The sequence below is a fragment of the Equus quagga genome, chromosome 17 (genome assembly GCF_021613505.1).
Source record: "Equus quagga isolate Etosha38 chromosome 17, UCLA_HA_Equagga_1.0, whole genome shotgun sequence".
Lineage (NCBI taxonomy): Eukaryota > Metazoa > Chordata > Mammalia > Perissodactyla > Equidae > Equus > Equus quagga.
In genome coordinates, this window is record NC_060283.1 from 41126750 (window position 1) to 41153490 (window position 26741).

General features: G+C 42.2%; 1 protein-coding gene across 11 annotated transcripts in view; it reads right to left on the minus strand.

The window, feature by feature from the left end:
• Positions 1 to 1315: 1315 nt before the first annotated feature.
• The window catches only part of SP100 (SP100 nuclear antigen), a 91686-nt gene continuing 66260 nt past the window's right edge, over positions 1316 to 26741 (minus strand). For 9 of the 11 annotated variants that reach the window (XM_046644538.1, XM_046644531.1, XM_046644537.1 and 6 more), the window contains 12 exons: positions 25518 to 25562; positions 21901 to 21972; positions 17926 to 17970; positions 16491 to 16595; positions 14369 to 14511; positions 12096 to 12134; positions 9657 to 9701; positions 5004 to 5119; positions 3409 to 3529; positions 3053 to 3124; positions 2377 to 2520; positions 1316 to 1596 (listed from right to left, as the gene is read on the minus strand). In XM_046644538.1, the coding sequence (XP_046500494.1) occupies positions 1489 to 1596; positions 2377 to 2520; positions 3053 to 3124; positions 3409 to 3529; positions 5004 to 5119; positions 9657 to 9701; positions 12096 to 12134; positions 14369 to 14511; positions 16491 to 16595; positions 17926 to 17970; positions 21901 to 21972; positions 25518 to 25562 (1055 nt within the window). In that variant the 3' untranslated portion in view covers positions 1316 to 1488. The remainder of the gene's footprint in view (positions 1597 to 2376; positions 2521 to 3052; positions 3125 to 3408; positions 3530 to 5003; positions 5120 to 9656; positions 9702 to 12095; positions 12135 to 14368; positions 14512 to 16490; positions 16596 to 17925; positions 17971 to 21900; positions 21973 to 25517; positions 25563 to 26741) is intronic. The other 2 variants (XM_046644529.1, XM_046644533.1) reach the window with 2 other exon arrangements.

A 26741-nucleotide genomic window follows, 5' to 3' on the forward strand; every position in this document is an offset into this window, starting at 1 on the left:
CTGTTTAGGAGACCATCCTCTTTTCAGTCATCAAATCAGTAAAGGAAGATAGAGCTTTGGATACATTTGTTTCTGAATCATCCCTAAATAATTTTATCAATTATAATAAGAAACTTTTTTGACTAGGTCTACCATGAGATGGAAACTACATTTATTACCCAAACCTCTTCTGTCAGACAGTTCATCATGGTGATTCAGGCTCTCAGAATTAGCTGAGGGTCAGTGTTCAATGATCCTTTAAGGACATGGGAATTTTCCTTTTTCCAGTGTATAGTTAACCTTGGGAAATAGACATAGGTCTCTCTGGGAAGGGTTAAGAAACATATCAACCCTGGTTTGTTTTATTTTTTTGGAAGATTAGCCCTGAGCTAACATCTGCTGCCAATCCTCCTCTTTTTCACTGAGGCAGACTGGCCCTGAACTAACATCCATGCCCATCTTCCTCTACTTTATGTGTGGGATGCTGCCACAGCATGGCTTGACAAATGGTGCATAGGTCCACACTGGGAATCCGAACAGGTGAACCCCAGGCCACTGAAGTGAATGTATAAACTTAACTGCTGTGCCACCGGGCAGGCCCCTCAACGCTGGTTTTTATGGCCTCCATTTGTCTCAGTTTCCATCAACTAGCTGAGTCGACACTAGAATTGCTCCCCTTTGCTTGAATTATCATTTTGAATACAGAATCCCTACTATGTGTAGCCTCCTGCGCTCTCGTGTTCTGGGAGGATCACAGGGCATCCTGCCAAGACCCAATTAGATCAGCTCATCTGCAGTTGAGTCTTACATGTGTGATCTATATGGAGACATGCAAGGTCACCACGATGCCACAGCAGAGCCATTCCCCAACAGAACCAAGAATTATCAGAGGTTTTAGTGCCCAAGTGAAGAATGCTTCCATCAGCTGTACCAATTATGATTCTATGAATTGAAAATTGGAAATTATATGCAACCATGACAGGCTTCCTGATGCCACTGGGTATGAGCCAAAAATGGATGCTGTCCAGTATTCAGTAAGGTAATCAGTGACCAAAATACATAAATAACAATAGCTTTCTATAACGGGTAATAATCAAAATAATAAAATATAATGGGAAAAGGTCGCTTTCACAATAATGAGCAAAAAGTATAAAATATGCGAGAGTTAAAAAAAAGAAATAAGTTAAGTCTTGTGTGAGGAGAAGAGAAAACTTTACTTAAGAACCTAGTAAAAGACTGAAATAAATGAAAGCACAAAATATGATCCTTTACAGAAAGACTTGATATTTTCTACTGTAAATTTAACCCCGTGTTAGTCAATAAGAGAACTTGACAAGACAGTTTTAAATTTTACTTAGAAAAATAAATGAGCCTATATGGCCATGTGAGTTTGAAAAAGAAGTATAATATGATGTTGTTTGCACAGCAACAGGCAAAGTGGTCAGTGAGGCCACAGGCACAACATCATGAAGGGGTGGGAGAAATGAGGTATGTTATAAAACTATGGGCTCAAACTGAGAACTGGTTTTTACTTATTTCCTGAATTGCAAAAATGTTTTTGAAATTATTCTCAAATTTGTCCTCTAGTTGAAGTCCCAGCCGGACGAATTTCCTGTCCTGAAAAAGCAAAGACAAAAACAATAATAGCCATTGCCAATGAGTGTAGACTCCCAAAGTTTCAGAAAATCCAGAGCTTCATTTTAGACTACCCCAAACATTGTGAGAATTAATCCAGTGAAGAGAAGCTTATGTTCCCTGATAGCTTGATCATTTCTCTTTATCCAGAAGACAGAAGAGCAAAAATAGTGCCATAACTGCCATCTAATTTTTCATAAGAAATTTGATTGATTTGATTTTACAAAATTCTAGTTTTTTTATTTTGAACACAGCACATACTACTTGTAACAATACGATAGCACAGAAATGTCTAAGGTAAATTCATGGTGTCTTCTTTTTCCCTTCATTCTCACCCCTTGAGGTAATCTCTGTTAATTTTTTGACACAGCACTAGGAAATTCAGATCTAAAGAAGTCCAAGATTTTGAAATTTGAGAAATTCAATTTCGTATCTTCCTTTAGAGAAGAGAAACACTGGTTGCCTTTAAAATGCACTTCTATTTCTTGTTGAATGGAGTAGGTCTGCAGTCTACTGCTCTCTATGGGAGAAAATCGACTATCTAGAAGAGAGTAAGCTCTGAGGTCGTTTAGGGTAACGTTTGCAATGACATTTTCTGGTTTGTTGTTATTTTCCCCTCTGTAGACCACAGGGCTTTTAGAATACTTCTAGAATGATTACTTGTCACATCATGAGAGAAGTTGTAACATTTACCTGAGACAAGAAACTGAAAGGCAAAGTGACTTAATTGAAAGAAAAAGGGATGCAGGTAGAGACGCTTACCTTGTAAAATGCCCTGTGGTTCTGAAAGATGAGGCGCATGTCCCGCACAAACCCCTCCACTCGGGCGTACATCTTCTTATTCAGCTTTTTCTTGACTTTGTTCAACCACATGGGCTTCCTCTGGCTCCAGAATGCCTGTTTACTCTGTTGACGAAAGTCCCAGAGGGCAGGACCTTAGCATGGTTCTACCTTCTACAGGCTTCCTCTGTTATGGACTGAGTGTTCATATTCCTACCCTTCTCCCCAAATCATGTGTTGAATCTTAACCTCCAATGTGATGGTATTGGGAAGTGGGGCCTTCGGGAGATAATTAGCTCATGAGGGTAGAGTGCCCGTGAACAGGATTAGTGCCCTTATAAAAGACATCCCAGAGCGTGTGCTCTCTCTCTTTCCTCCCTGTGAGCATACTATGAGCAGTTGGCAGTCTGCAGCCTGGAAAGAGGGTTCTCACCAGAACTGGACCATGCTGGCACCCTCATCTGAGACTTCTAGTCTACAGAACTGTGAGAAATACATTTCTGTTGTGTAAGCTACCCAGTCTACGGTGTTTCATTATAGCAGCCTAAGTTGACTAGGACATCCATCAGTAAGGCAAAGATAATGGCAACTTGTACCCTCTGGATTCATATGACAAATTCGACAAATGCCAGTTTGGGGCTTTGTTGCTGTTACTTACATAGTATGGTTTTGAGGCAAAAAAGGGGCTTTCTGAACAGGAGTAGATCTTCAAGAGGAGGAACTCACATTTCTGCAAAATACCGAGGAGATCTTAAGTGAAAAGTGGCTTGGAGAGAATGAACTCTTATGAATGCTCAGACAGAACACACAACTCCCAAACTTGTAGACGTGAAACAAACATGGAATGGAGATTTTCTTTGGAAGACTAATTTTGATGTTAGGTCATGTGACCAAAGCACAGCAAAGGGACAGCAATTTGCCTTTGGACACCATTCCTCCAGCTCCCTGCAAGCCTGTGCTGCTTGTTTCAACTAAACAGAAAGGAAGAGGCTCCAGGTTCACATTTCAACTCACCAACTTCTCCTCATGCAGCATCTGCCTCTTCAGGACCTCAGATTCCTGATGACGTTGTTGGTTTTCTGAGCACCTTTCCTGAATAATCTCCATGCTGCAGAAGATGCAACTCCATGGGTTCCTGAGAGGTAAGACATAATGGGAGCAAGCGCAGGTCCTCTGTGAATCAGCCACCATTCCTATAGCTGCTAAAGAGTTCTGTTCAAGAATGACTAGTGCTTTCCACCTTGTATCCAACTTCTCTCTTGGAGGTGCCTCTGCACTAGAGCCCTATGTGGGCTCAATTGCCAACGACACCCCTCCCATCAATAGTGGTAGCAGGGCTGACAGTCTATTGAGTGGAGTGCCATGTGGGTGATGGACTATCATTCACCTCAAAGCTTAGGCTTCCCTTATGAGCCCCTGTGAGCTTGGTAATGAGACTTTGCAGAGTTGAGCATTGGAAGTCTATGCCTTAAGCACCAGAGTCTTGGGCCTCGATGAACCATCAGACCGTAGTAAAAATCAGGAATCCAGCTCTCATTTATCAACTTTACTGAATAAGCACTGAGCACAAGCTACAAGCATCCTCCCCTCTGGCACTGCCATAACAATACCTAGAATCTGTGCTGCAGAAACTTCTTGGAAAGGAAGTCTACCAACACAGTGTCAGATATCTTCCATTTGTCCCTAGATTCGTTCTCCACTGTTCTCTACCAGGCTCTCTGTGCTGGGAGGCCTTTGATGATCAGGTGGATACAGTGATCCATCCTAGAGATGTCATTTAGCCTCTCCCCTGGGCCACCCCAGTGCTTGCTCAAGGAGTCCATTACAAAGTGCCCCTGGTACAGGGATGGGGACCATATGTGGGCTTAACAAAAAAGCAAATTTGCCTTCTGCCGTTGCAGATTGCCCACCTACAGAGGTTTATGCTGAATCCCTGAAATGGTACCATTATCTGGGAGCTACCCGAGAGTAGGTGGATTACGTTAGATTCTTCCCGTTATGGAGGGGCAATGCTCTGTCCTCATAAGGACAGACACATTCCTGGTACACATCATCCTCTGCCCACACCACCACTTATAGAATTGCCTGATCAGTCTCCATGTTATCCCACATACCATCACCTCTGACACATTTTACGGAAGTGGAAATACAGTAGTGGAATTCAGGGTCTTATCATATACCCTGTGACTCAAGTTCAGCTGACTTGATAGGCTACTAGGATGACCTTCTGAAGGCTCATCACAGCCCCAGCTTTGTCTGCTGTGTGATATTCCCATGGCAGGTCGAATATGCTTTAAGCCAGAAGCTAATGTATGGTGTCATCACCTCATCAAAGTGCATGGGTCTGGGAACCAAGTGGGAAAGGTGGTGGTGACCCCTCTTTATACTACACCTAAAAACCACCTGAAGAGTTTTTGCTACCTATTAATATACTGCTGCCAGCACTTAAATAGCTCTGGATCACATTTCTGGACCCTAATACTTAAGGATGCTACTCCTTCTGCAGCAAGACACATATAAGCAGAGACAAACTTTGCAGGCTGAGTGTGCATGGTGAGAGGAGCTGTATCACAAGAAGGAAGGGCAAGAGGGGGCTGGGTCTCACTAACCTGGCAGCGTCTATAAGCTGGACGTGGCATTTCTCGTGAAAGGACCTTGGACACGTATCGCAGCAGAACAGTTGTCCCCTTGTACAGCACACCTCACATTCATTTGAGTTTTGTGGCTGGAAGGGGAGATAAGGCAGACATCACTGGGATTAGCGAGACCCTGGAAGGTCAACATATTGGGACTCTAGAAGAAACAGCGTTTGCTTGTAGCATCAAGATGACACTTGTAAATTTCTCCCCTCAAAATATTAAGGAACAATATTGAGCAGAGATTTCAGAAGAAGACATTCTGGTATGCAGCAAAGTTCAGGAGGAAGTGGCTGTGTTTTAGAACAGAAAAGTTTTCCTTATGAAGACAGAGATTCTGATACAGAAAGGCTAGCAACTAAAAAGGGATGAATTAAAGATAATCTGAGAAACTTATCATTCTGCTGGCAAAACATGGCTCATGAATACAGTGCCTTATCTAGTTGTCTACATTGCATCATCTAAGTTAACTCATTGAAGAGTGATTTACTGAGAATTTAATGTGATGGAATAAACTTCCGGGATATCACTGCATCCCATTTTCTCAGCCATGAGTTCCCCATGAGTTGAAGGACCTGGGAAGGAGTTCCTGGACTATGAATTCTGTGCCTGGGGGGCCCCTGGGCCTGTGACAGTACCTCTAGGTTGGAAAGACCATGGGCACAGATGACCAAGTGAAAGCCAGGGAAGATGGAGCTCCTCAGCTGTTGGAGCTTGGGGGAAGATGCCCCATGACTTAGCTTGGCATATAAGGTGTGGAGATGCCATCTCTGAATGGCCAGGGAGTGTAGTAACAGCAACCACTAAGGTTGAAGGCCCAGGATCTATCCTCACTTTCTGAGCCCATGGAAGAAGACCTGGTGATTTGTTCTATGTAAGGAAGATGGAGGAGTCCACAAAATTGAGGCTGGATTTTTCACCAATCTCAATATGTAAGACCTTTATCCAGATTTAATTTCATTTAGTGAAGTTAAAAATTTGACAGTGTTTGCATGCAAGTTTTGTAGAATAACAAACACATGTTAAAAATAGTAGAATTTCGGGGCTGGTCCAGTGGTGTAGTGGTTGGGTTCATGTGCTCCACTTCAGTGGCCTGGGGTCCGCCAATTCAGATCCTGGGCACAGACCTACACACTGCTCATCATGCCATGCTGTGGCAGCTTCCCACATAGAGGAACTAGAAGGACTTACAATTAGAATACACAACTATGTACTGGGGCTTTGGGGAGAAAAAAAAAGAGGAAGATTGGCAACAGATGTTAGCTCAGGGTGAATTTTAAAAAAAGGAAAAAAAGGAAACAGAATTTATAGACCAAAATAAAAATTGGTCAACGAATGAGCCTATTGGTAGGCATGGGAAGTCACAATTTTTTCCTTTTTGGTGATAATCTATGTAGCAATAACATGTGAATCCCTACATGCTATAATCTCCATGTATGAGGGTAGTGTGTCTGTGCTAAAAAAATAAATGTCCAGAAGGATGGGTACCTTGCTCCTCTCCTGGGACCACCCGAGCAGAAAGAGAGCAGCTTGAGGAGAACTATGTGGTGGGTAAACATTTCATTCAATGGGTAGCAGCTCTACACCTAGATGAAAACATTCTGTCTACACCATGGGCTGGAAGGAGTAATTCACATCCTGGTGTGACAATCCAGGTACAAAATAATGCACAGACTTGGGGACTGGCCTACCCACTGATGGGTGGTTGGGACTCTGGTGGGTGGTCAGGAAGTTGGGAGGTGACAGGGAGCACTCTTATGCTTTGTTCTGTGACACTCCACTCTCTTGGATTTTTTCTCCTAACACTCTGCCTCTTTATTTTCAGGATATTCTCTTAGAATGCTGGAATTCCTTGGGGCTCTGTCCTATATCCCCTGCTCATTTCACTTTCCTGGATGACCACAGCTACTTCATGACCACACCTACCACATTTATCCCCAGACTTTAAGACCTGTATCTCTGGTCTCCTTTTGAGCCTCCAAACATCCAAACTCTACTTTCCCTCAGATCCAATTAGATGTCTTTGCTCACACCTAAACCCCATCCTACTTCCAACCACATTCCTTGTCTTCCTGTCTTGAATCTGCTCCTCCTTTAGTGCTTCCTGTCTCACCAAGCATCCCACTATCCACCCAGGAGCCCCATTCCAGATATCCAATCCATTTCCAGTCCTGCTGATCCCAATTTTTAAATATCTCATCTCATTCTCAGTGCTTCTGTGCAGTCTGCTGCTATAAGGATGCAGAGGCACTACTTATAATACTATCTTCTGAGCCAAAGCAGAATGGCCTGCTATTTGGGTTACAAATCATAACGATCAGAATACCATCCCTGGGCCCAATGAGCTGAGGTGAACTGGGATATCTCAATTTGTAAATTCTCTTCATTTATAAACTTAATATAAGAAGAAGAGACGCAAAAGTCACATATATGAGGAAATTCTAGGCTGCAAGATGTATCTTGCCCATGTGCTACCTTTCAATAGGACAACTGTGGAATGGCCTGTTAGGGACATCCTTGGGCACATCCCCACATGGGCCTGGGTTGCCCTGGCACGGGGCCATGTAACTGTTTTTCCTTTTTGTCATAACAGATGAGACTCATGTATGCTGACCACTATTTTTAGGCTGCTGGGTCAAGGTTTCTAAACATCATGCTATAAAGTACACTGCAAGTGAGCCCCGAGAAAGAGTAAGTAACACGTGAATCCTGTGCTTGAAGTTCCATTGTCTAGGAAGCCTGCAAACTTGATGTATACCTCTTTAATCTTTTTAGCAAGAAATTTATCCTTTTGTTTAGCAGTGATTCTCAACCTGCTGTACAATAGACTCACCTGGGAAACTTTAAAGAAATTCTGACTCCCGGGGTCCCCTTCCCAGAGATTTTGGTTCAGTTACCCTGAGTTGGGGGATAGGCAATATGATTTTCCTTTTTTCTTTTTTCTTTCTTTCTTTTTTAAACATTGGCACCTGAGCTAACATCTGTTGCCAATCTTTTTTTTTCTCCCCCTCAAAGTCCCCTAGTACCTAGTTGTATATTCCAATTGTGAGTGCCTCTGGTTGTGCTGGCAATATGGTTTTAATGTGCAGTCATTAGTTGAGCCCTCTGGCTTCTAAAGCAGTGGTCTTTGAACCAGCAGCATCAACATCATCTGGAACTTGTTAGAAATGCAAATTCTTGGGCTCCACCCCTTACCTACTGAATCAGAAGCCCCGGAAATTCTGATGGACACTACAGGTTGAACAGCACCAGTCTACAGTGGCCCACAACTTTGTGCATTCAAAGCACCAGAGGAGCTTTGGAAAATCTCCATCCTCAGGTGGCACCTCAGAACAATAACATCAGAACCTCTGGGAGTGGGATCCCCCAGGTGATCGGAATGTGCAGCCAAGATTGAGATCCCAAGATCTAGAGGAATTTCTCCCGAGCAAGGGCCGGGGGTTGTAAGTAGAGTCATTATTAGCCTACAAGCTCTGACACAAGAAAAGTTATGAATAAGGGTGAGGACATCCTTGCTGGAAGAGTTGCCTTTTCATCTTCACAGAGGGCTTGGCTGTGGACTGTGAGAAATAACTCTCCTTGTCCACTTCAGTCATCAGTAAAGTTACATGGACACCAGAGATGAGAGCTCTTCCACTACTCAATTGTGGATGTATCTAGATCTTGCTGGGCAATGCATTTGCTAGAAAACCAGAGGGATGGCAACTCTTTTCTATCTCCTCTCTCTTGGTGTCTGGTATCAGTCCGGCTGAACAACATTCTATAGTGAGAAGTGCCCCCTGGAATTGTGCAAAAGGGTGACTGCCTAAAATGTCCATCTTACTGCAATGAAAGCAATCAAGGTATGATTTAGCTTAGAGAGAGAAGCCATCTACGATTTTGGCAGACCTTAAAGCAGGCAGCCATATGGCCAGCAGCGAATGGACAGGACCTGTAGGATCAGAATGGTCTGCACATTATTGAGCACCAGCCAAGCAGTTTGAGTAAAAATGCCTGTGATTTGCTACATGGTGATGATTTCAATCCTAACCAGCTCAGCACCCTATCTCCCTTGGGATGGGCTACAGGGGTTCCATAAAGGACCCACTTGCCCTGTGTCCATTTCTCTGCAGGACTCACAACAGGGTCCACATCTTGAACCCACCAGCCTGGCCTGGCTTATTCCTTCTGGGTGATGCTTAAACCCATCTTAGCTCTGCCTGCACCCTGGAGTGGATTTTTTGGGATTTTCCTTCCCTTGCCTTCTTTAAAATGCTGTGATCCTCTCAAATTTACTCTTTTCCCTTAATCTGCAGGCCAGCCCCGCCCACTACCACTTCAAGCCCCATCTCTAGAGATCCCAGTGGTCTAGAGCTCTGCCTCTTGTACTCACTTTCGAGGGGAAATGAGGAGATGGGAAGGTTTCCACTGAACAAATGGAAAGGATGCTTTCATGCTGAGACACCCAACCTTAAAACCATCTACCTGGCGTAGGTGATGCATCAGCTGTTCTCTGCCCATCACACACAGCAATGTGCTCCCACTGAGTGCGAGCATGCTTCAGGGAAAAGCAGCAATGGCACAGATAATGCACTGAGGGAGAAGGCCTGGATTATTCTGGGAGTACAGGTGGGACTTAGTACTTACATAAGGGTCAACAAAGGCATCGTCATGAGATCCTGGTACTGCCTGCTGAAAAGAGAGAATGATTGAGTGACAATGTTGAATATGATATTTCATTAACCATACATCTGAGCAGTCTTCTTCATGTAAGAGATTCATGCCAGAGCCCTCTTTTTGTTTCATATCTGCCTTTATGGGTCTATATATCTAATAGAGAGTAAAAAAGCATTAAATTTTGTGTCAGTGACAGTTTGGCCCTATGCAACTTCCATTCCCTGGTTCTCAGACTCAAGGCAGGCCTTTGTGAAGCCATGTAGGGAGTCTGGCTGCCCTGGATTCCACAGACGGAGTTGGAGCTGCAATGAGAGAATCAGGCTGAGGACTCACCACCCACAGCCTCTAGTGCCCACAGGACCCAGGGTCCTGGATGCCATGCATGTGTCCCAGAGAATTCCACCACCTTCGCAAGCTCTCCTAGGGCACAGTCCTGAAGATAGAATGGGTCCAAGGTCCTTCAGTGCTGTCTGAAGGTAAACACATCTCCTCTTTCTCCTGAATCCCAAGAACTTGCATTGACCTTGGATATCAGTAGAATGACTTGACCTCTTTCCAGTCTGGAACAATGACTGCCTCAGCTTTTATCTCCAGCTTGGGACAGAGAGGCCATTAACAAACCACCCAGTGTGCTCCACAGCATAATGACTTGGGAGGTGGCCATGTCACTGCCGGCCTCTCTGAGTGGCCTAGAATCCCCCACCCCATTAATTATGCTCCCATGTTAGACAATGAAGTTGAAACAATCTTTTGGGTCTGTCATTTTGGCCTCCTTTGCATTGCCATTGGCCAAGCACATCATCCGATGCTTAGCAGTTGCCCCACAGTTGTTTGTTAAGTGGATACCCAAGTGCACAAACAAACGAAAACAGCTGAGACTCAGGAGAAGAGGTTTCTTAGCAACCAGTAAATTATCAGCTTGGAGTTTTATATCTTACTATCTTGGAGCACCTCAGCTATCACTATTGAGTTTAACAGGAAACTTATGAGTAGGGAAGCTGCCAACAGCACCACCTGTCACTGCCATTTGGTGCTGAGAGTGACACAAGCAACAGAAGCCAAGGGGCTGAGGAAGGAAGAGACCCTCTGGAGAGATCTTCTGAGAACTGCGGTGGTCATGCCTTAGGAGCTGTAAGCCTAGAGGGAGCCACAAGAAGGTGCCTGTGATAAAAGAATGGGAGAAGGCCAATTCAATTAACAGACTGAGTTACCTTTGGCTCCTTAGAACCGGGTAGAGATGTTCAGTCTTAGTGAACAGATCAAATAACATCTCTTTCTTCAGAAAACCCAGTGGATTCCTAACCTAGTTAATGAGTCTCTAGCATAAAGTCAGTAGGGCAGGTAGCCCTAGAAACCAGTTTTGGGAAGACCACAACTTCCTGGTGTGGCAGAGATGGCCAGGGTCACCTATGTTGGAGGTTAGGAAAATGGAAGTTCTTCCATCTCTTTCTTCACTGCACAGGTTCTCACTCACATCCAGTCTTGGGGAGGCAATGGAATGCATCAGCTATCTCACCACCTTCCCTGGAATCCACACAGCAGGGAAGCCACTGGGCCCTGAACTCCACATACTACTTTGAAGGAACGAGAAGTCACCTTCATAGATGGAACCAAAGTCTGCAAAACCCCTCTGATGGAGCCAAAGTGCCTCTCCACAATGGAAAAGATTTTCCAGGTCAGCAGCCTCTCCCACACGACACATCTACCTCCTACCCACTCTATTCTCTGAGGTGTCATCTCCATAAAGGAAAAAAAATTCCCTTGAAGAAGGATTGCTTGAAGAAGGATTTAGTGTGAGTGTGTGTGTGTGTGTCTGTGTGTGTGAAAGAGAGGAAAGATGCAAAAGAAAAGGGGAGAACGTGCTTTTCGTTCTTGGCTTCCCTGGGTGACTTAGGGCTATATATCCATTCTAAGGGGGAATTCTCTACATTAGGTTGGCTGGAGTGACCATGGGACATTTCTGGGGAAAGTTTTGCTCCATTCTTATTTCATTAAAGCTAGATCTCAGAAAAACCAACGAAAAAACAATCAGTGTTGCTAAGGCAATAGTCATTAAACGTATCATTTTGTGCATTTCAAAATCATGCTTTTCCAACTCCAGCCCCAACTTTTATGTTTCATTTTAAGACAGTATGGCATATATATCCTTTTCTAAAACAAACATATAAGGTCAGCTCTGTTATATTATCTACTTATAAAGGTTATTCCCTCCTCTATCTCAAACGTTTTAATGCTCAAAGAAGTCCTGGCCTCATACACTGTAATTTTTGGAAGCAGCAACTGCACCATATTATAAACCAAGTTTAATCATAATTGGTTAATTTATAAACTATTTAAAACAAGGTCAAAGAGATGGAAAATCAACAACATGAGAGATGAGACATTGGCAGACGGTCATCTGATAATCACCTTTTTTCTTTTTCTTGGTGGGTTTGGTAGAAATCCTTTCTGAAAGAGAAATGAAATTAATGCAATGATGGGTCTTTGCTTCTCTTTTGTGAGGCTGGCATTGCCAGCTTCCTTCTAGATATGTCCCACTGTCAACACAAAGTCAAGGTGTCTTCATGGAAAATAACCTCTCTCCAAATCTGTAAGATGCTGCTCTCTGTTATCCAGACTCAGCTCTAAAAATGACACCCTCTCCCTTGCTCTCCTTATAAAGTCTTGCCAGGTTTTCCTTCACAACCTCTTCTACACCCACTGCTTCCTTTCCATCCCGGCCCCCTGCCCAGTGCCCCTGGAGCTTGTGACTTTATACCTCGCATACTACAGCTGCTGCATTGGAACACACCTGGTAAGTGACTGGTGTCAGGCCCCCTCAGTGGCCTTGGGTACACAAAGGTGTCCAGGCCTTTGGGGAGACAAGTGGGAAGGGCTAGCATTTAATGGGTAAGGACAATAAAGTGTAAATCATGCTTTCACAGAGTATTTTGCGATCCAGGAATGGGTGAGAATGGTAGGCTGAATAATGTTCCCCCAAAGACATTCAAGTCCTAATCCTCAGATCTGTGAATATGTTAACTTATGTGGTAAAAGGGACTTTACAGACATAATTAAATTAAGAATCTTGAAATGGGGAGATTATTCTGATTCTCTAGGAGAGCCCAAGGTAATCACAAGGATCCTTATAAGAGGCAGGCAGGAGGATCAGAGTGAGTAGTAAGAGATGTGATTATAGAACAAGAGGTTGGAATGACGCGAGGAGGGGGCCTTGAGCCAAGCAATGCAGGCGGCATCTAGAAACTTAAAACAGCATGAAATAGATTCTCCTTGGAAGGTTCCAAAAGGAACCAGCCTGCGGACACCTTGACTTGAGACTAATAAAACTGATTTAAGGCTCTGGCCTCCAGAACTATAAGGTAATAGATTTGTATTTTTTTAAGCTACACTAGGCTTGTGGAAAGTTGTTATAGCAGCAACAGGAAACAAATATAGTGAGTTTTAAAGGACTTTAGAGAGTGTGACATTTGAGTTGGGCCTTGCAGTTTGAGTGACAGTGTACCAGGCAGAAAGGCGGAGAAGGTCATTTGAGGTTTCCATGGCTTTAAGTGCTCTACCCTCCAATCCATCTTGCATTCTCCCATCAGATTAATACTTCTAAAGCACTATTCCAACTCTGTCAGTCAGTCCCTAACTCAAAGCTCCCGTGATCCCCCCCCATGATTAAAGGAAGGATGCAGACTCTTTCCTCTGGCCTCAGGGCCTCTACAATCAGCCCAGGCCATTTATTGAACCTTATTACCTACAACTTCTTGAGAAATCACGGGGAAGATTTTCATGCCATCCTTTTCCATATAGGATCTTGTTCCTTCATTTTTGTTTGTCAGAACTATCCTTCTAAGACCCAGCTCAGTGCAAACTCTTCCAGGAAACTGTACTCAACCTCAAAGCCAGAAATGACTTCCCTCCCCCAAGCTACTGCATCTGTTCCTGCCAGCATCTCTTGTTGAAGCACTGATGTGCTGTGCAGTCCTATGGTTAAGAATGTGCAGCCATCCTCCTGGTTAGGGACCGGGCTTTTGCACCAGTAGTCCCTGCAGCTTTGATAATCTCAATAGATACTTGCTGAGCACAGAGTTTTCATGGTCATTCAAGTGGCACAAGAAAGGGCTGTCTGGGGCATGTGATGAGTCAGAAGGCACGGGTTCATCAGCAACAAAGACCCGACCTGTTTTGTCCACATCAGGGGGCAAAAGGAGGTATTTTAAAGTGCAATTTATTCATATCCTCTTTCAAGAATGAATTTCATATGGCTATCAAAAGAAATAATATTGAAATATTCTGTAATCCAGGAAACACCCATACTGCTGTATCATTTTCAGAATCATAGTTCTTCTGTGTTACTTTAAACATTGGCCCCCAAAAATCTAAGACCTTCCCCCCCTATTTAAATTACTTTCCTGTGACCAAATTACACAATGGCAATTATTAGTGGCAGAGTCAAGGCCCCGATTTACTGTTCTACCTTCAAAAGGATAACAGTTCATGCATTTAAAGGGTTTAGCTATACTATAAGCCAGTCAAGATAACACCTGAGTGGAATGTTAGTAATAACATATGCATTGTGATGTGGGCGAGGCGGGTCATGATGGTTTTCTGGACACTGGGAAATTCTGCTAATGCTTGGAGTTGGTGAATTGTGACACTAAATCCTTGATTTCAGCCCTTTGTCACTAGAATACCTCAATCAGGAATTTCAGGGGCCGTCCAGCGCAGCGCACAGACAGCTTCCAGTTCTTGGATGGTCCGTAGTTTCCTTTGACTTCAAATTCCCTCAGGGTGAACCAGCTTTGACCCTCACTCTGGATGCACTTCTCTGAGACTCCTGTGAGATCAAGACAAGTTGAGCTCCCTTTGTCACCAGGGAGTGCCCCTGACTGTGAAAACCCCAGAACTCGCCTCCTACCACGTGGATCTGGGTCACCTATTTTGGGCTCAGAATCAACAGCTAGAGAGCTGAGTTCCGCCTCAGGGGCCCCACAGCAGCCTGAAAGGCGAGGTGGAAGGGGACTTCCTGCCGTGTGTGCACACTTCTTTGACCTTTGTGCAATAATTACCACCCACGTTTACTTTTAAAAATTATTTCACCACACTCAAAAGAGAAAAAAAAAAAGAAAAAAATGAAAAAAAAAAAAGGCTCTAAAGAAGAATGAACAGGATTCTTTCCCTTCCCTTCTCTGTCACCTGAGATAGAGCCAGGCTGAGTTTTGGGGGCTGCAGATGAGGGCCACAGGTGGCTGTGTGGCAGCTGCCTCCATAGCCATATCTCCCACCTCTTGTACAATGTTGATCATCCAGCTAACAGTGATCAATTATTCCTCATATTTTGACTCGTGGCTATTTTATGTTAAAAGTGATTATGGAAATATTATCAAGTGGAAGAGTTAAATTACACACATGCAATATAGTCATAGGGCAAACATTTATACTTGTTGGTGCCCAAAGAACTGTATTTGGGGAGGGAGGAATCAATCCTGACAGATGAACATTTGTACTGTACTTTAACAATTAGAATTTTCAAAGTATTTTATATCTATCATTTTTTTCTCATAATAATACGGTGAGGTGGACCAGCCTCGCTGGCCTAGCGGTTACGTTCAGCGTGCTCTGTTTAGGCGGCCTGAGTTCGTTCGCAGGTGTGGACCGACATCACTTGTCTGTCGGTGGCCATACTGTGGGGGTGGCTCACATACAAAAAGAGGAAGTTTGGCAACAGATGGTAGCTCAGGGTGCAATCTTCCTCAGCAAAAAAACCCCCAAACAAACAAACAAAAAACGGGGATGCAAGTTTTATTACCATTCCCATTTTGTAGAGGGGGAAGTTCAGGATGAGAAAGACCAAGAACCTTGGCCCGGACAAAACAGCCACTGTTGGGATAGCTGAAACTTCAATCCAGGTCTTCTGATTCTACATCCTGTGCTCCTCCTGGTTAGTGCAAGGCCATCAGATGTTACAGGGAATGGGGCTGTGAAGGCTGTTGTTGGATTTCTCAAATGTGTCCACTTTCCACACTGATATTGAAGTACTTGCTCTTGTGTCGGATGCTGGATGGACATCCTGTGGACCTTTCCCATGGGGGAAAGCAGAGATGGCCTGGTAGGCTAATGTTTATAAATTTTTAAAAGTGTGGAAATGCCATCTTTCCTCCAGTCTATCTGGGATGCTGTGCAGAAATGAGCTAACAGGGCAGAACTGAGACTGCAATCTTTAGAAAGTTCTGCTTGCAAGGTTGGCCCTTGGCTGGCATGTTGGAATTTAGATTTTGGGAAGGGCCTACCTTTCCCAGAACTTAAAGAGTGGTTCACTGTGCCTAAACTGTTTATTCAAACAGTATGGTTTGTGATGAAAACTTGCTTTCCTTCTGGGAGTCTGGAATTTTGGCATGTGCTAGGCAGAGGGTACTTACGTAACTAACCCCTGATAAAGACCTGATAAAGACTCCTAGGCTCAGGGCAGCTTCCCTGGTGGACAACATTTCACACATGCTGTTACTATTTGTTGCTGGAGAATTAAGTGTGTCCTGTGTGACTCCACTTGGAGAAGACTCTTGGAAACTGGCACCTGGTTTCCTTCGGACCTTGTCCCATGTGCCTTTTCTTTTGCTGATGGTGCTTTGTATTCCTTCAATTTAATAAATCATAGCCATGAGTTCGACCATATGCTGAGTCCTGTGAGCCCTCCTAGTGAATCACTAAACCTGAGGATGGTCTTGGACACCCCAACACAGATGTTTACTCCCTGAACAATATATGATTCACATGAGTGTTTTCCAGTTGAAAAGCAAAGGAGACCATGAAACCTACCTTCCTTCATTTTCTCCTTATATAAAATTCCCTTCACCTCACCACAGGTCACAGGAAGTTCAGGAAGTCGAAAATTTATGTTTTCATCTCTGGGAATTCTTGGACCTGCAAGAAAGCATTATTTTTTTCATTCCATCTTTCTCTACAAATGTGCACTGGCCTTCCTCACCCATCTTGAGATTCTTCTTTTATAACTTAAAATGTATTGGAGGGATTTCCCCCATGAATTGGTTACATTTCTGGGTCTTTCTTTTATGGCATATTAGATACATAAAGAAAATATTCTCCACTCCTATCCTGTAAAATCCCACACAAAATCCTCATGTGGAAGGATCTGAATTCCCAAGCTTGTTGGCTACAATACCTATTGTACAATGATTTTCCTCCTGATGTTTTCAAGGGAGATTTCTAGTCATATTATTGCTTTGAAGTTAGGTCGATGGAGAAAAAACCCTCAAATTTTAGCTTTGTCTCCTGACTGGAGGTATCAACTAGAGGAACAGAAAGCAGAATTACAATGGGGCACCTAGTGAGGGCAGTGTTTGTCTTCCTTCCTTGCTCTCTGCTTTATTTAACTTCTCTTTCATGTGAGCTTTCTCTGTGGCTAAATAGGAAGCTCAGGGTGGGGTGCTCTAGAAGAAAGTGCAAATTGCTCAGGAAGAGGGCCTCTGCACCTTTGGGTGGAGGCACCTGGATCTGATTCTGTTGAAGCAGGTGTTGAAAGTCTTACAATGAACTTCGGTAGCCGGAGCACATGCTCCTGCTCTTCTGGCCAACACTGAGGGTGATCCATTAAAGACACATGTGGGGCTTCTCTCCGGGATGGCGTGGTGGGCTGTCCGTGGTCCTTCCAGAGTCAGTTCAGAGATGCATAGACCATTAGAGCTGGGAGTGGTGGGGGGTCGGTGGGGAGATGGCTAGGAGGCCACTCAGTCTAATTCCCCTGCCACCCACCCATTCACAGAGGAGGAAATTGTGGCAAAAAAGATCAAATGACAAGCCAAAGTCATACAATCAAAGGAAGTTTAGGAATTAGGATACAGGTCTTGTATTACTACCCAGGGTCTCCCTTGGTGGGCCACCTGAGACCTTTTTATGTGGGCAAGAGAAGAGTCAGCTAAATATCATGTGAGTCATACACTTTATATTTTTTTCTTTACATTCTCCTCCTTGAAAGTCATCAGTGTAGTGAAGGGTGCCCTGCACAGGCCCAAGGAGGCCTGGAGTCTCTCACAGATCAACTGGCTAATCAATGGAGTGGGTATTATTACCACTCCATCAGTTGTCGAAATTGACCAAGGCCAATGAATATCCCAATGTTTGTTACTGGCTCTACCAGCCAATTAAGAAAATCGATTGATCACTCAAAGCACAGATTATAAAATAAATATTTAGATGCTTAATTATTAAAAGTATATTAATCACTTCTTTTTACCTCTTCTGCCTCTTTTCAAAGGCCCAGTGGTGACTGTTTTTCTCCCTGAGAAAGTAGAAAAATAACATAAATGTCTCTTGTTGATAACACTGCATTGCAAATAGTAATGCAAAAACACCATTTAAATGTAACTTTTCAGGAGCCTGTCTAGTACTTCAAGAAAAGTATCAAATGCCTGAATCAGGAGTTAGGAACTTTTTCTATAAAGGGCCAGATAGTAAATATTCAAGGTCCATAATCTCTCTTGTGACTACTCAGCTCTGCTGTTGCATTGTGAAAGCATCCACAGATAACACGTAAACGAAAAGATGTGGCTGTGACTGTGTTCTAAGAAAACTTTATTTACAAAACAGTCAGTGGACTGGATTTGCCCCGTGGGCCCCAGTTTGCTGAAGCCTGGCCTAGACTAGTTACAAAAATGATACTTAACTGAGATTCACCCTATATTTCTTTTATGAGTATCTCCAAATCATTCCAAATAAATACGAAACAGTGTTTTATGTATTTTCCAAGCAACAGGGCGAGAAGAATAATGAAATTAGACGTCTATTGAGTGCTTATTGTGTGCCAGGAACTATCCTTAGACCTTGCCTCTACTAACTTACTTCATCCTTAGAACAAATTTATTAACTAGGGACTAAATACTATCCTCTTTTTACAGATGAGGAAATTGAGGTGCACACATAAAAAATACAAATTAAATAAATGTATTGAAGATTTTCTTTGAGAAAGAGACAGAAATAAGAGGCAGTAATATAAAGTCTCAAGGGAGATCACATGGTAGACTCTACTGATCGGAAAGCTGCCACAAATTTAAACTTGAAAGTAGACTTTTGTACTGAAGATCGTGGCAAAAATGAACAAAGACTTCAAAACTAACCCAATGAAGGAGAATTTACAGAAGCTGACGCCTAAGCTCTAAAAGTTGTAGGGTTAGAGATAACACAAAGTGTTGACAAAAAGATGTCTCGGAAGATTGTAGCATCTGATTTATGTGTTGATTATGTCCAAGAAAAGAGCGAGTCATGTCCACCTGCATGTTTAGGTCTGCCGTCATCCGAATGTGTTTGAATGTTGAAGTTAGGAACCCACAGTGGATGCTCTTTCTTTCTACAGGTCTGTGCGTATCATTCTGTACCCATGGTTGTCCTCCTGGTGTGCTAATTTGGGTAGTGCAGGTCCTAGAAGAAAATCTCCTTCAGATACTCAATCATGACTGATTTTTCCTTTAAGCAGATTATGATCAGATGAGGCTGGAAAGGAATCTTTCCCTCAATCAAGCAGGAAAAATTTTCGAGTTGGTGACGTTATTTCATTGTCTGTGTCTTTTCCCTAACAATTACTCAAAAGTTGTTGTTGTTGTTTTTAACCCCATCAAGATAAAAATGGCCCCATGAGACATTTATTGATGATTCCCTGCCAAGAGGAATCACATCTCAAGATCAAGCACATTCTACTTTATAAGGTGTTATCTTTAAGAAGTTTATCAAGATATTATTGAGGTGCACTAGAAGGAGAGATTGCTAAACCTGCCTGAAAGAATCATAAGTAGATGAAGTTTTCTCAAAAAATTGCAAAGAACGTGATTGTGCCAAGTACAGTATTTGGTATGGTTGCCAGGTGTAAAAGGTCATCCACACAGGTGTAGCTCTCTGTGAATCAGTCCTCTCCTGTCACTCATGATGCTGAGTGATATGTGTACCAAGGAAAACTGGCAAGTTCTCATTATCTCTCTCTCTCTCTTTTCCTCCAAGGGTCAAGGCCCACTGTCCCCTGAGAAGACACCTGTGCTTATTTTGGCTTCCTCCTTGCTCTGTCTGTCCTCTTCTTTCCCATTAGGTGACCAAATCGAAACCGCAGCCTTGGCTGTAAGCTGAGTTCATTCAGCAGTAGCCATTATTGGCAAATATACACTCTCTTGCTCTCAGTTTCTCTCTCTTCAAATCCTTCTGGGACTAGTGTGTGAGCCAGGCTCTGCTTTCGTCAAAACCTATTGCAGACCAACAACTTCAGGGAAAACAAACAGAAACTCATTGTACTCCAGCTTAGTTCTCAGCATGGAGAAATTTGGGCTGAAGACCAGATCATATGCACCAAATTGTTGCTGAGCTTTGCTTTACAACGGTCGTTCGCGTGTTAGCTTGTTCCAGCATCTTCTTGTTATCTTACATCCAGGAAGTAAAATGCCTTGGCAAGGCAGGATTTAACTATTCTTGGGTCTGCCATCTTAATAACCACCTAACAACACTAAAACCTCATGTTAACCCTTATAAATAATAATGTGGTCAGAAAAATTAAGTTGTTCAGAAATAATTTTCTGAATAGTTGGGACAAATCATTATGGGGAAAAAGGTATATCAGAATGTTTAGGTGGCTTTTGTTTGCCTCAGAGAATCAGCAGAGTCCTCAACATTCAAGAACAGTGCAATCAGAACCCAGTATGCCTATATCCAAAGCAAAGTGCTAGTCTAACCCTGCTGCACAGATCATTGTAGGGGGTGGTGAGGCTGGGTCTGCCAGCATAGGCTTTCCCCACCTCCAGGCCTTATGAGAGACACCACCTTTCTTTGGAGAGAATTATCAGACACCACCCTCTGAGCTAAGAGAGAAGGTGTTAAAAGATCCACACAGGAGATGGACCTCTGTCCTTGGCAATGTCAGAGAAGGAGAGCCTATCAGTCTTGTCCCCAAGAAATGTAAAGGTGAAGGTCATGGCTAGGGTGTTTTGTGGTGGAAGAAGGGCTAAACCAGGAGCCAGCAGAGGAATCAATGAGGAAGCACTATTTCCATGGCTTGGTGGAGGATCTCTGGATGGGAACTGAAATGGATGTTCTTGAGAGGTCCTCTGCCCAGGAGAAACACCTGGATTGATGAGGTAACTGCGGCTGGGGTGCGCATCTTCCAGAAGGATCATCCAATGTCATAATTCCCAAGTAGGTTGGCCACCATCAACAACTGAGAGGCGGTAAAATATATTGCTTCTGCTATACTACTGGAGGGAATTTCTAGTCAAATCTTTTTTTCCAATTATGTGCCCAGAGAGAATTTACACTGTTATTTGTCTATAATTTGATAAGTTTGACTGTAGATTTGAGCCAGGGACTGGCTGAGCAGCAAGCAGGGTCACAATGGAGCATCCTAGCAGGAGGTGGTGTCTGTCTTATCTGCTTGCTTCATTTCTCCTTCACAGGAGCCTTCTCCTGGCTGAGAAGGAAGTTCAGTGGAGTTCTAGAGTCATCTGCAAATTGCACACAGAGGAAGCTTTCCATCTTAGAAGCTCTACATGGTGGTGGGAGGGCCAGGAACTGAGAATTTGACTACACAGAAACAGAGGTAAACGTCTTGAAATGAACTTCAGAACGATGAGCTGCTGTTTCTGCCATTCAAGTCAGCAAAATTGGGATTCCATTAAAGATCTAGGGACTCCATTAAAAACTCCCTGTTCACAATGCAGAAGAGAGAACTGTCCATGGTCCTTCCTGAGTCCATTGGGAGATCCACAGGATGCAAAGCTGTATATGAAGCTAGGATGGACCTTGGAGGGCAGTCAGCCTATTTATTATTACTTATGATCTCAGTTTATTTCACTTTACAGATTAGTAAACTAAGGCAGAGGAGGCGAGGCAACAGGCCCAAATCCACATGGTTGTTCCAGGGTGGTGAGATGTGAGGAAGGACAGCTATAGCCCTTGTGTGTTACACAGTGTTTTATGGCCACAACTATTTCCAGCCTTGAAAGCTATCAGTTCAGCAGAGGCAGCACTGCAGATTCATCATTAAGTTACCTGTTTGTGATATTATCAACTTCCTTTTCCTGTCATGTTTTAGAAATTGACTAAATCTGACATTTCTCAACAGTTAGCACAGCTACATAAAACAGTTAGGGAAATAGGTTTGTTACTAAAAGCATATATTAAAGCATGGGAATTTAGATGTTTAGTTACTGAAAATCTATCTTTTTTTTTTTTTTTTTACCTTTTGGTCTGCCTCTTTTCCATGACACTCTTCTCACCCGAGTTTGGATTTTATTTACACCTCTCTTTTTCACTGAGAAAATAGAAAAATATATAAACAGATGCTGCTGAAAAGTTTCATTGTATATAGAAATGCTTTTTAAAAATTCTGCTTTGCTGTAACTTTTCAAGAGCCTCATGCATAAAGAAAAACATGTGACCCGTAGTCTTGCACTTACCAAGCCTTTGATACTTAACCTTGGTTCATCCTATAGTTCATTTTCTTTACCCTCACATTAATTCAAATTCATTTACATCCACATTAATAATAAAAAAAAGAATTTAAGTCAGAGTCTCATTCCTTGTATCTCAAGAAACACTGTGAGAATAATAATGAGAACTAACAGTTGGTAAGTGCTTATTATGTGCTTGATACAAACACAAGACAATTAAATCTATAAATTTATTTATGAGATAGGGACTTTTACTATCCCCATTACCAATGAAGAAACTGAAGCATCCAGAAATGTAAAAATTAAGTGAAGTAATGCAGATTTCCTTTGGTTGAGAGGCAGACATCAATAGCAGCAATGCAAGAATTTAGGTTATCTAGAGAGATGTGATGGTGAGTTGCACAGTTGAAACACTGGCCATCATCTTAGTCCTGAGAGAAGGCTTTTGGGGTGAAAATATAGTGAAAATGACCAAAGATCTTGTCCACATGGGTTTGGACAGAAAATTAGGATCTAAGAAGTTAACCAAGAGAATATCACCCAAGGGGAATTTATAGAATTAGAAATTCAGGTCCTAGAAAGCCTTAGGGTTGCAGATACAAAGAAGGGTAGATTAAAACCCTATCTCAGGGGAATATGCTCTCAGATTCAGCAGGTGATGAGTTGTGGGTGGAAGATGATGAGGCATAAGAAGTACATCTCCTGAGAGCCATGTTCAAACATGTTGATCTCCAGGGCAGGGCCATGAAGTGTTCACTCACCCTTCCTTCCTTCCTCTCTTCCCTTGTTCCTCTTTTACTCCTTCCCTCCCTCCCTCTCTCTATGTCTGTCTTCAGTTCTATGGCTGGACTACATTTGAGGCTTGTTCACCCAAAGACATCTTGGACAAACACATTCTTTTTCTGTCCCTCTGTGTCTTTCTCTGCTACTGTTGGATTCACCTTTCACCAAAGCCTGTTGAGGCAAAATGAGCTATGGGTATAAAAGTAGTTTAGTTCAGATTACCAGAGTTTTCTTTACTGCAAAATTCGATGTTTAAGAACTGCTAATAATACAGAGCTATTGGACTTTACTTTATAATTGTTCTTGTGAATTTTCTTTCTCAAATATGCCACAGGAAGTAGGAGTGGCTGTTAGTGGGTTTCCTGTTCAAATATTGTCTATGAACATCACAGACTTGCTATAGAAATTGAGTAAAGTGCTTCCCTCCCCTCCAGGCAAGTGAGAAGGTTCAGCTTTAAGATAATTGATCTGTGTCTCCAGGAATTTGAGGGAGGCAGAGAAGTTTAAAGACTCAAGTCTGGAGAGTCTAGATGCTCTGTTTATCTTGTTGACTATGTTGAGAACCAGCTACATGCCCACTGACAATAGGACCATGAAGAGGCATGATTCTAATGGGCCTCCCTGAGGAAGGGAGGAGCTCAGTTAGTTCTTCTTGAGAGATGCTCTGTCCAGAAGTATCATTTGGATGGATAAGGTGACCCCAGCAGAAGTGTGGACCTCCTAGAAGCTGGGAGACTAAGACGGAAGTGGTAAGCAGTCAATCGGAGTTCCTATATTAGGGGAACTTCAGTTTTCTTAAGAAGGGGTCTCTGAAGAACTCATAAATGTTGCTAATGAATCCCCCATATTTGGGAGACATGACGGATCCATCGTAAGAGGGCCACTCTTACTCCTTAGCACTTCTTTCTCTTTCTCCTCCCAGAACTTGAATTAGCTAAAAGTGGTAAATACTGATGGGGTTAGAGAGGAAGAATGGATGAGAGAAGAGGCTGGCCTCAACCAACTTCCTCACTACATAGTTGCCTGTTTTAATATTACATCAGCTCCGACTTTTTAATAATGAATAAGAATATCCCTGCTGCTGAAAGGGACTAGCATAGCTCTGGGGCTTACCCAAGACTTCATCCTGGGGCATAAAAAATACTATTTGAGAGAACACATTTGAAAAGAAAGCAGGAGAAGGAACAAATGTGATTTGAACTTAGACTACAAATTCCCACTGTTTTAATAAAGCAGCTAAGGTAGAAAGGTTTCACAAAAACTCAGAAGAAAAAAAATCTTAGACCTGGTTAAGTATAACCTGGGAAATAACCAAGATGATAAAGATAAGCATAGAGATAAAATGATAGAGATGCTAGAAATATATGTATATATTTATTTATATTTAAATGTGTTTATACTTTTGTTATATTACACAATTATATGAATATGTATTTGTGATAGAATTAGTCAGAAGAAATGGAAAGGAAATAAGATGTATCCACATACGTTTTAACTCTAGAGGAAGAAGCTCTGCCACCTCTACAGTACCATATAAACCTAGTAGCAGTATTTTATATAATGTGATGTTAAAGAATGAACAAAAGAAATAAAGTCTACGAGAGAAACATAGGTAGAATGGCAGAGGGAATGGAAAAAGAAGAGAGGCAAGGAAGAGGAAGAAAAGAAGGAATGCAATAGAAATGAAAAATTGCAGAACCTAATGCAGAAAATGGAGCGCCACTCATCTCTTTCATCCTCTACTGCACAAACAGTGTGATGTCTGTTCTGATTGAGGTTTAAATAACTGTGTTTCCCAGGTTTAGATCTGATGTGGTACCAGGACTCTGTCTTCTGCTTAATTGATTCAAGTTCCCTGTGTATGTTTCTCCTTATTCTGTTGAGGGCTGTGCTCCTTAGTTACAACAAACCTTTCCAACGCTTTCTCCTTGTCCCTCATTTCCCACTCAAGGCTGACTTGTCTCTGTTCACATAGCTCTGTGCTGCATCTGGGTTCCAGTTCCTTTTCTTGTCAGAGGCCAATGGAGAGTCTGAATTTTCCTCCTTGATTGAGGAAATCAGTGACTTTGGATGAAAACATGGAGGGCAAGTAAGCAGATTGCTATTTGTCACCCATAATCATTCTCTTTTTCTGCCATAGGAATAGAGTTACAGCTGGACCTAAGACTGTCTGACTAGAGATCATATTTCTCAGACTCACTTGCAGCTAGCTCTGGTCCTGTGACTAAGTTTTGGCCAATGGGATATGAGCTGAAGACTCTGGGTCTTTCCACTAAAAGAAATAGATAGGTGATTTCCTTGTCCATTTCTCCCATTCCTACTGGTTGAGAGACAATGGTAACCAGATCAACTTTCTTGGGCCCAGAGAGAGAAACCATATGTTGAGGAAGGCAGGTTCTTCCTAACATTTCTGGACTATTTGATGAAAGAGAAACAAATTATGTGATTTAAGCAGTTGTATTTTTGTGTCTCTTTGTTACAACGACTTAGCCTGTATCACTCTAAATAATCCACTAGTGATGAAGCCCATAGGAGGTTTCTGGGCTGCAGCAAAGATGGGGTCTGGCAGGAAGATCAGTGCTGCAGTAAGCTCACACATGTGAATCCTCACATTTATTCTTACCTTTTCGGAGACTGTTTTTTTTATTCATACAACGTCTCTTTTTTCCTGCAAATAGAAAAGAAAATAATCCTTTAGAATTATAAACAGAGATTTATAAGCTTTATGTGTCAGTAACCTTCAAGAACTTTATTTTTGTCTTCATTCCACTTTTGGGCTAACTCCCTAGCTACCAACATATCATCTTGGTTGTCATTACACTGAAAATAATAGCAATGAAAACATTTACACAGTACCTGGCATTTACAGTATGCTTTTACATATTCAATGAGGTGTTCTCATTCACAATAAAGGAAACGTAAAAAGCAACAGAAATCAGCAGAAGCTGACAGAAGAGAGGGAAGGTCATAGGGGTCAAGGACCAGTAGATTTCACCAGTACAGTGCACATCCTGGAATTTAGAGCCTTGCCATGAAAAGCTAAGGCTATCATCCATGTTCTCGATACCAAAACTTAAGAAAGAAGTAAAAGAAAAAAAAAGCCCCTCAGAGAAATGAAGACAAGTTTAGAAGGAAAATAAAAGAGATTAGACGTTTCAGAAATTAAAGTGAAGGGATTGATTATAGAAAGTAGAAAAGGAAACAAAGACGTTTAAGAACAATTAAGAAAACTTTGAGAGAAAATAAGGAAGAATCACTGGAGTTCTTGAAGAAGAAAATCAAAGTAATGGAGGAAATACTTAAAGATAAACTCAAGAAAAACGTTGCTGAGATTATAACAAAAAATTGAATATACATATTATAAATACATATATTTTCACTCTGTAGTGGAGAAAATTAACTTCAAACATTTAACCTTGAAATACATTCCAGAAAACTTACTGGACTTTAAAGGTAAAGAAAGAATTAAATGGGCAGACTAGGCAAAAAGATTAAGTCATTTTTCAAAGGAGGGGGACCTTATTGGCTACAGAATTTTCCACAGTAACAGGACAGTGGATGAAAATCTACAAGATACTTCTAGAAATAAATAGTGAGCAAATTATTTTTCAGGTATAAATAACAAAAACAAATACTTTTGAATAGAAAAATTGTGTAAATATCATTCCTATGAGTCCATATATTGAGAAAACTACTGAAGGATCCACTTCAGCAAACCAAGACAAAATCGGAAAATTTGGGGAAAGGGATTCAAATAAAAGTGTGGAGTGAGGTGACAGACCAGAATGATCAACAGTTATCCCCTGGCAATATAGAAATAGTATAATAGCAAAAAGAAAAACAAAAA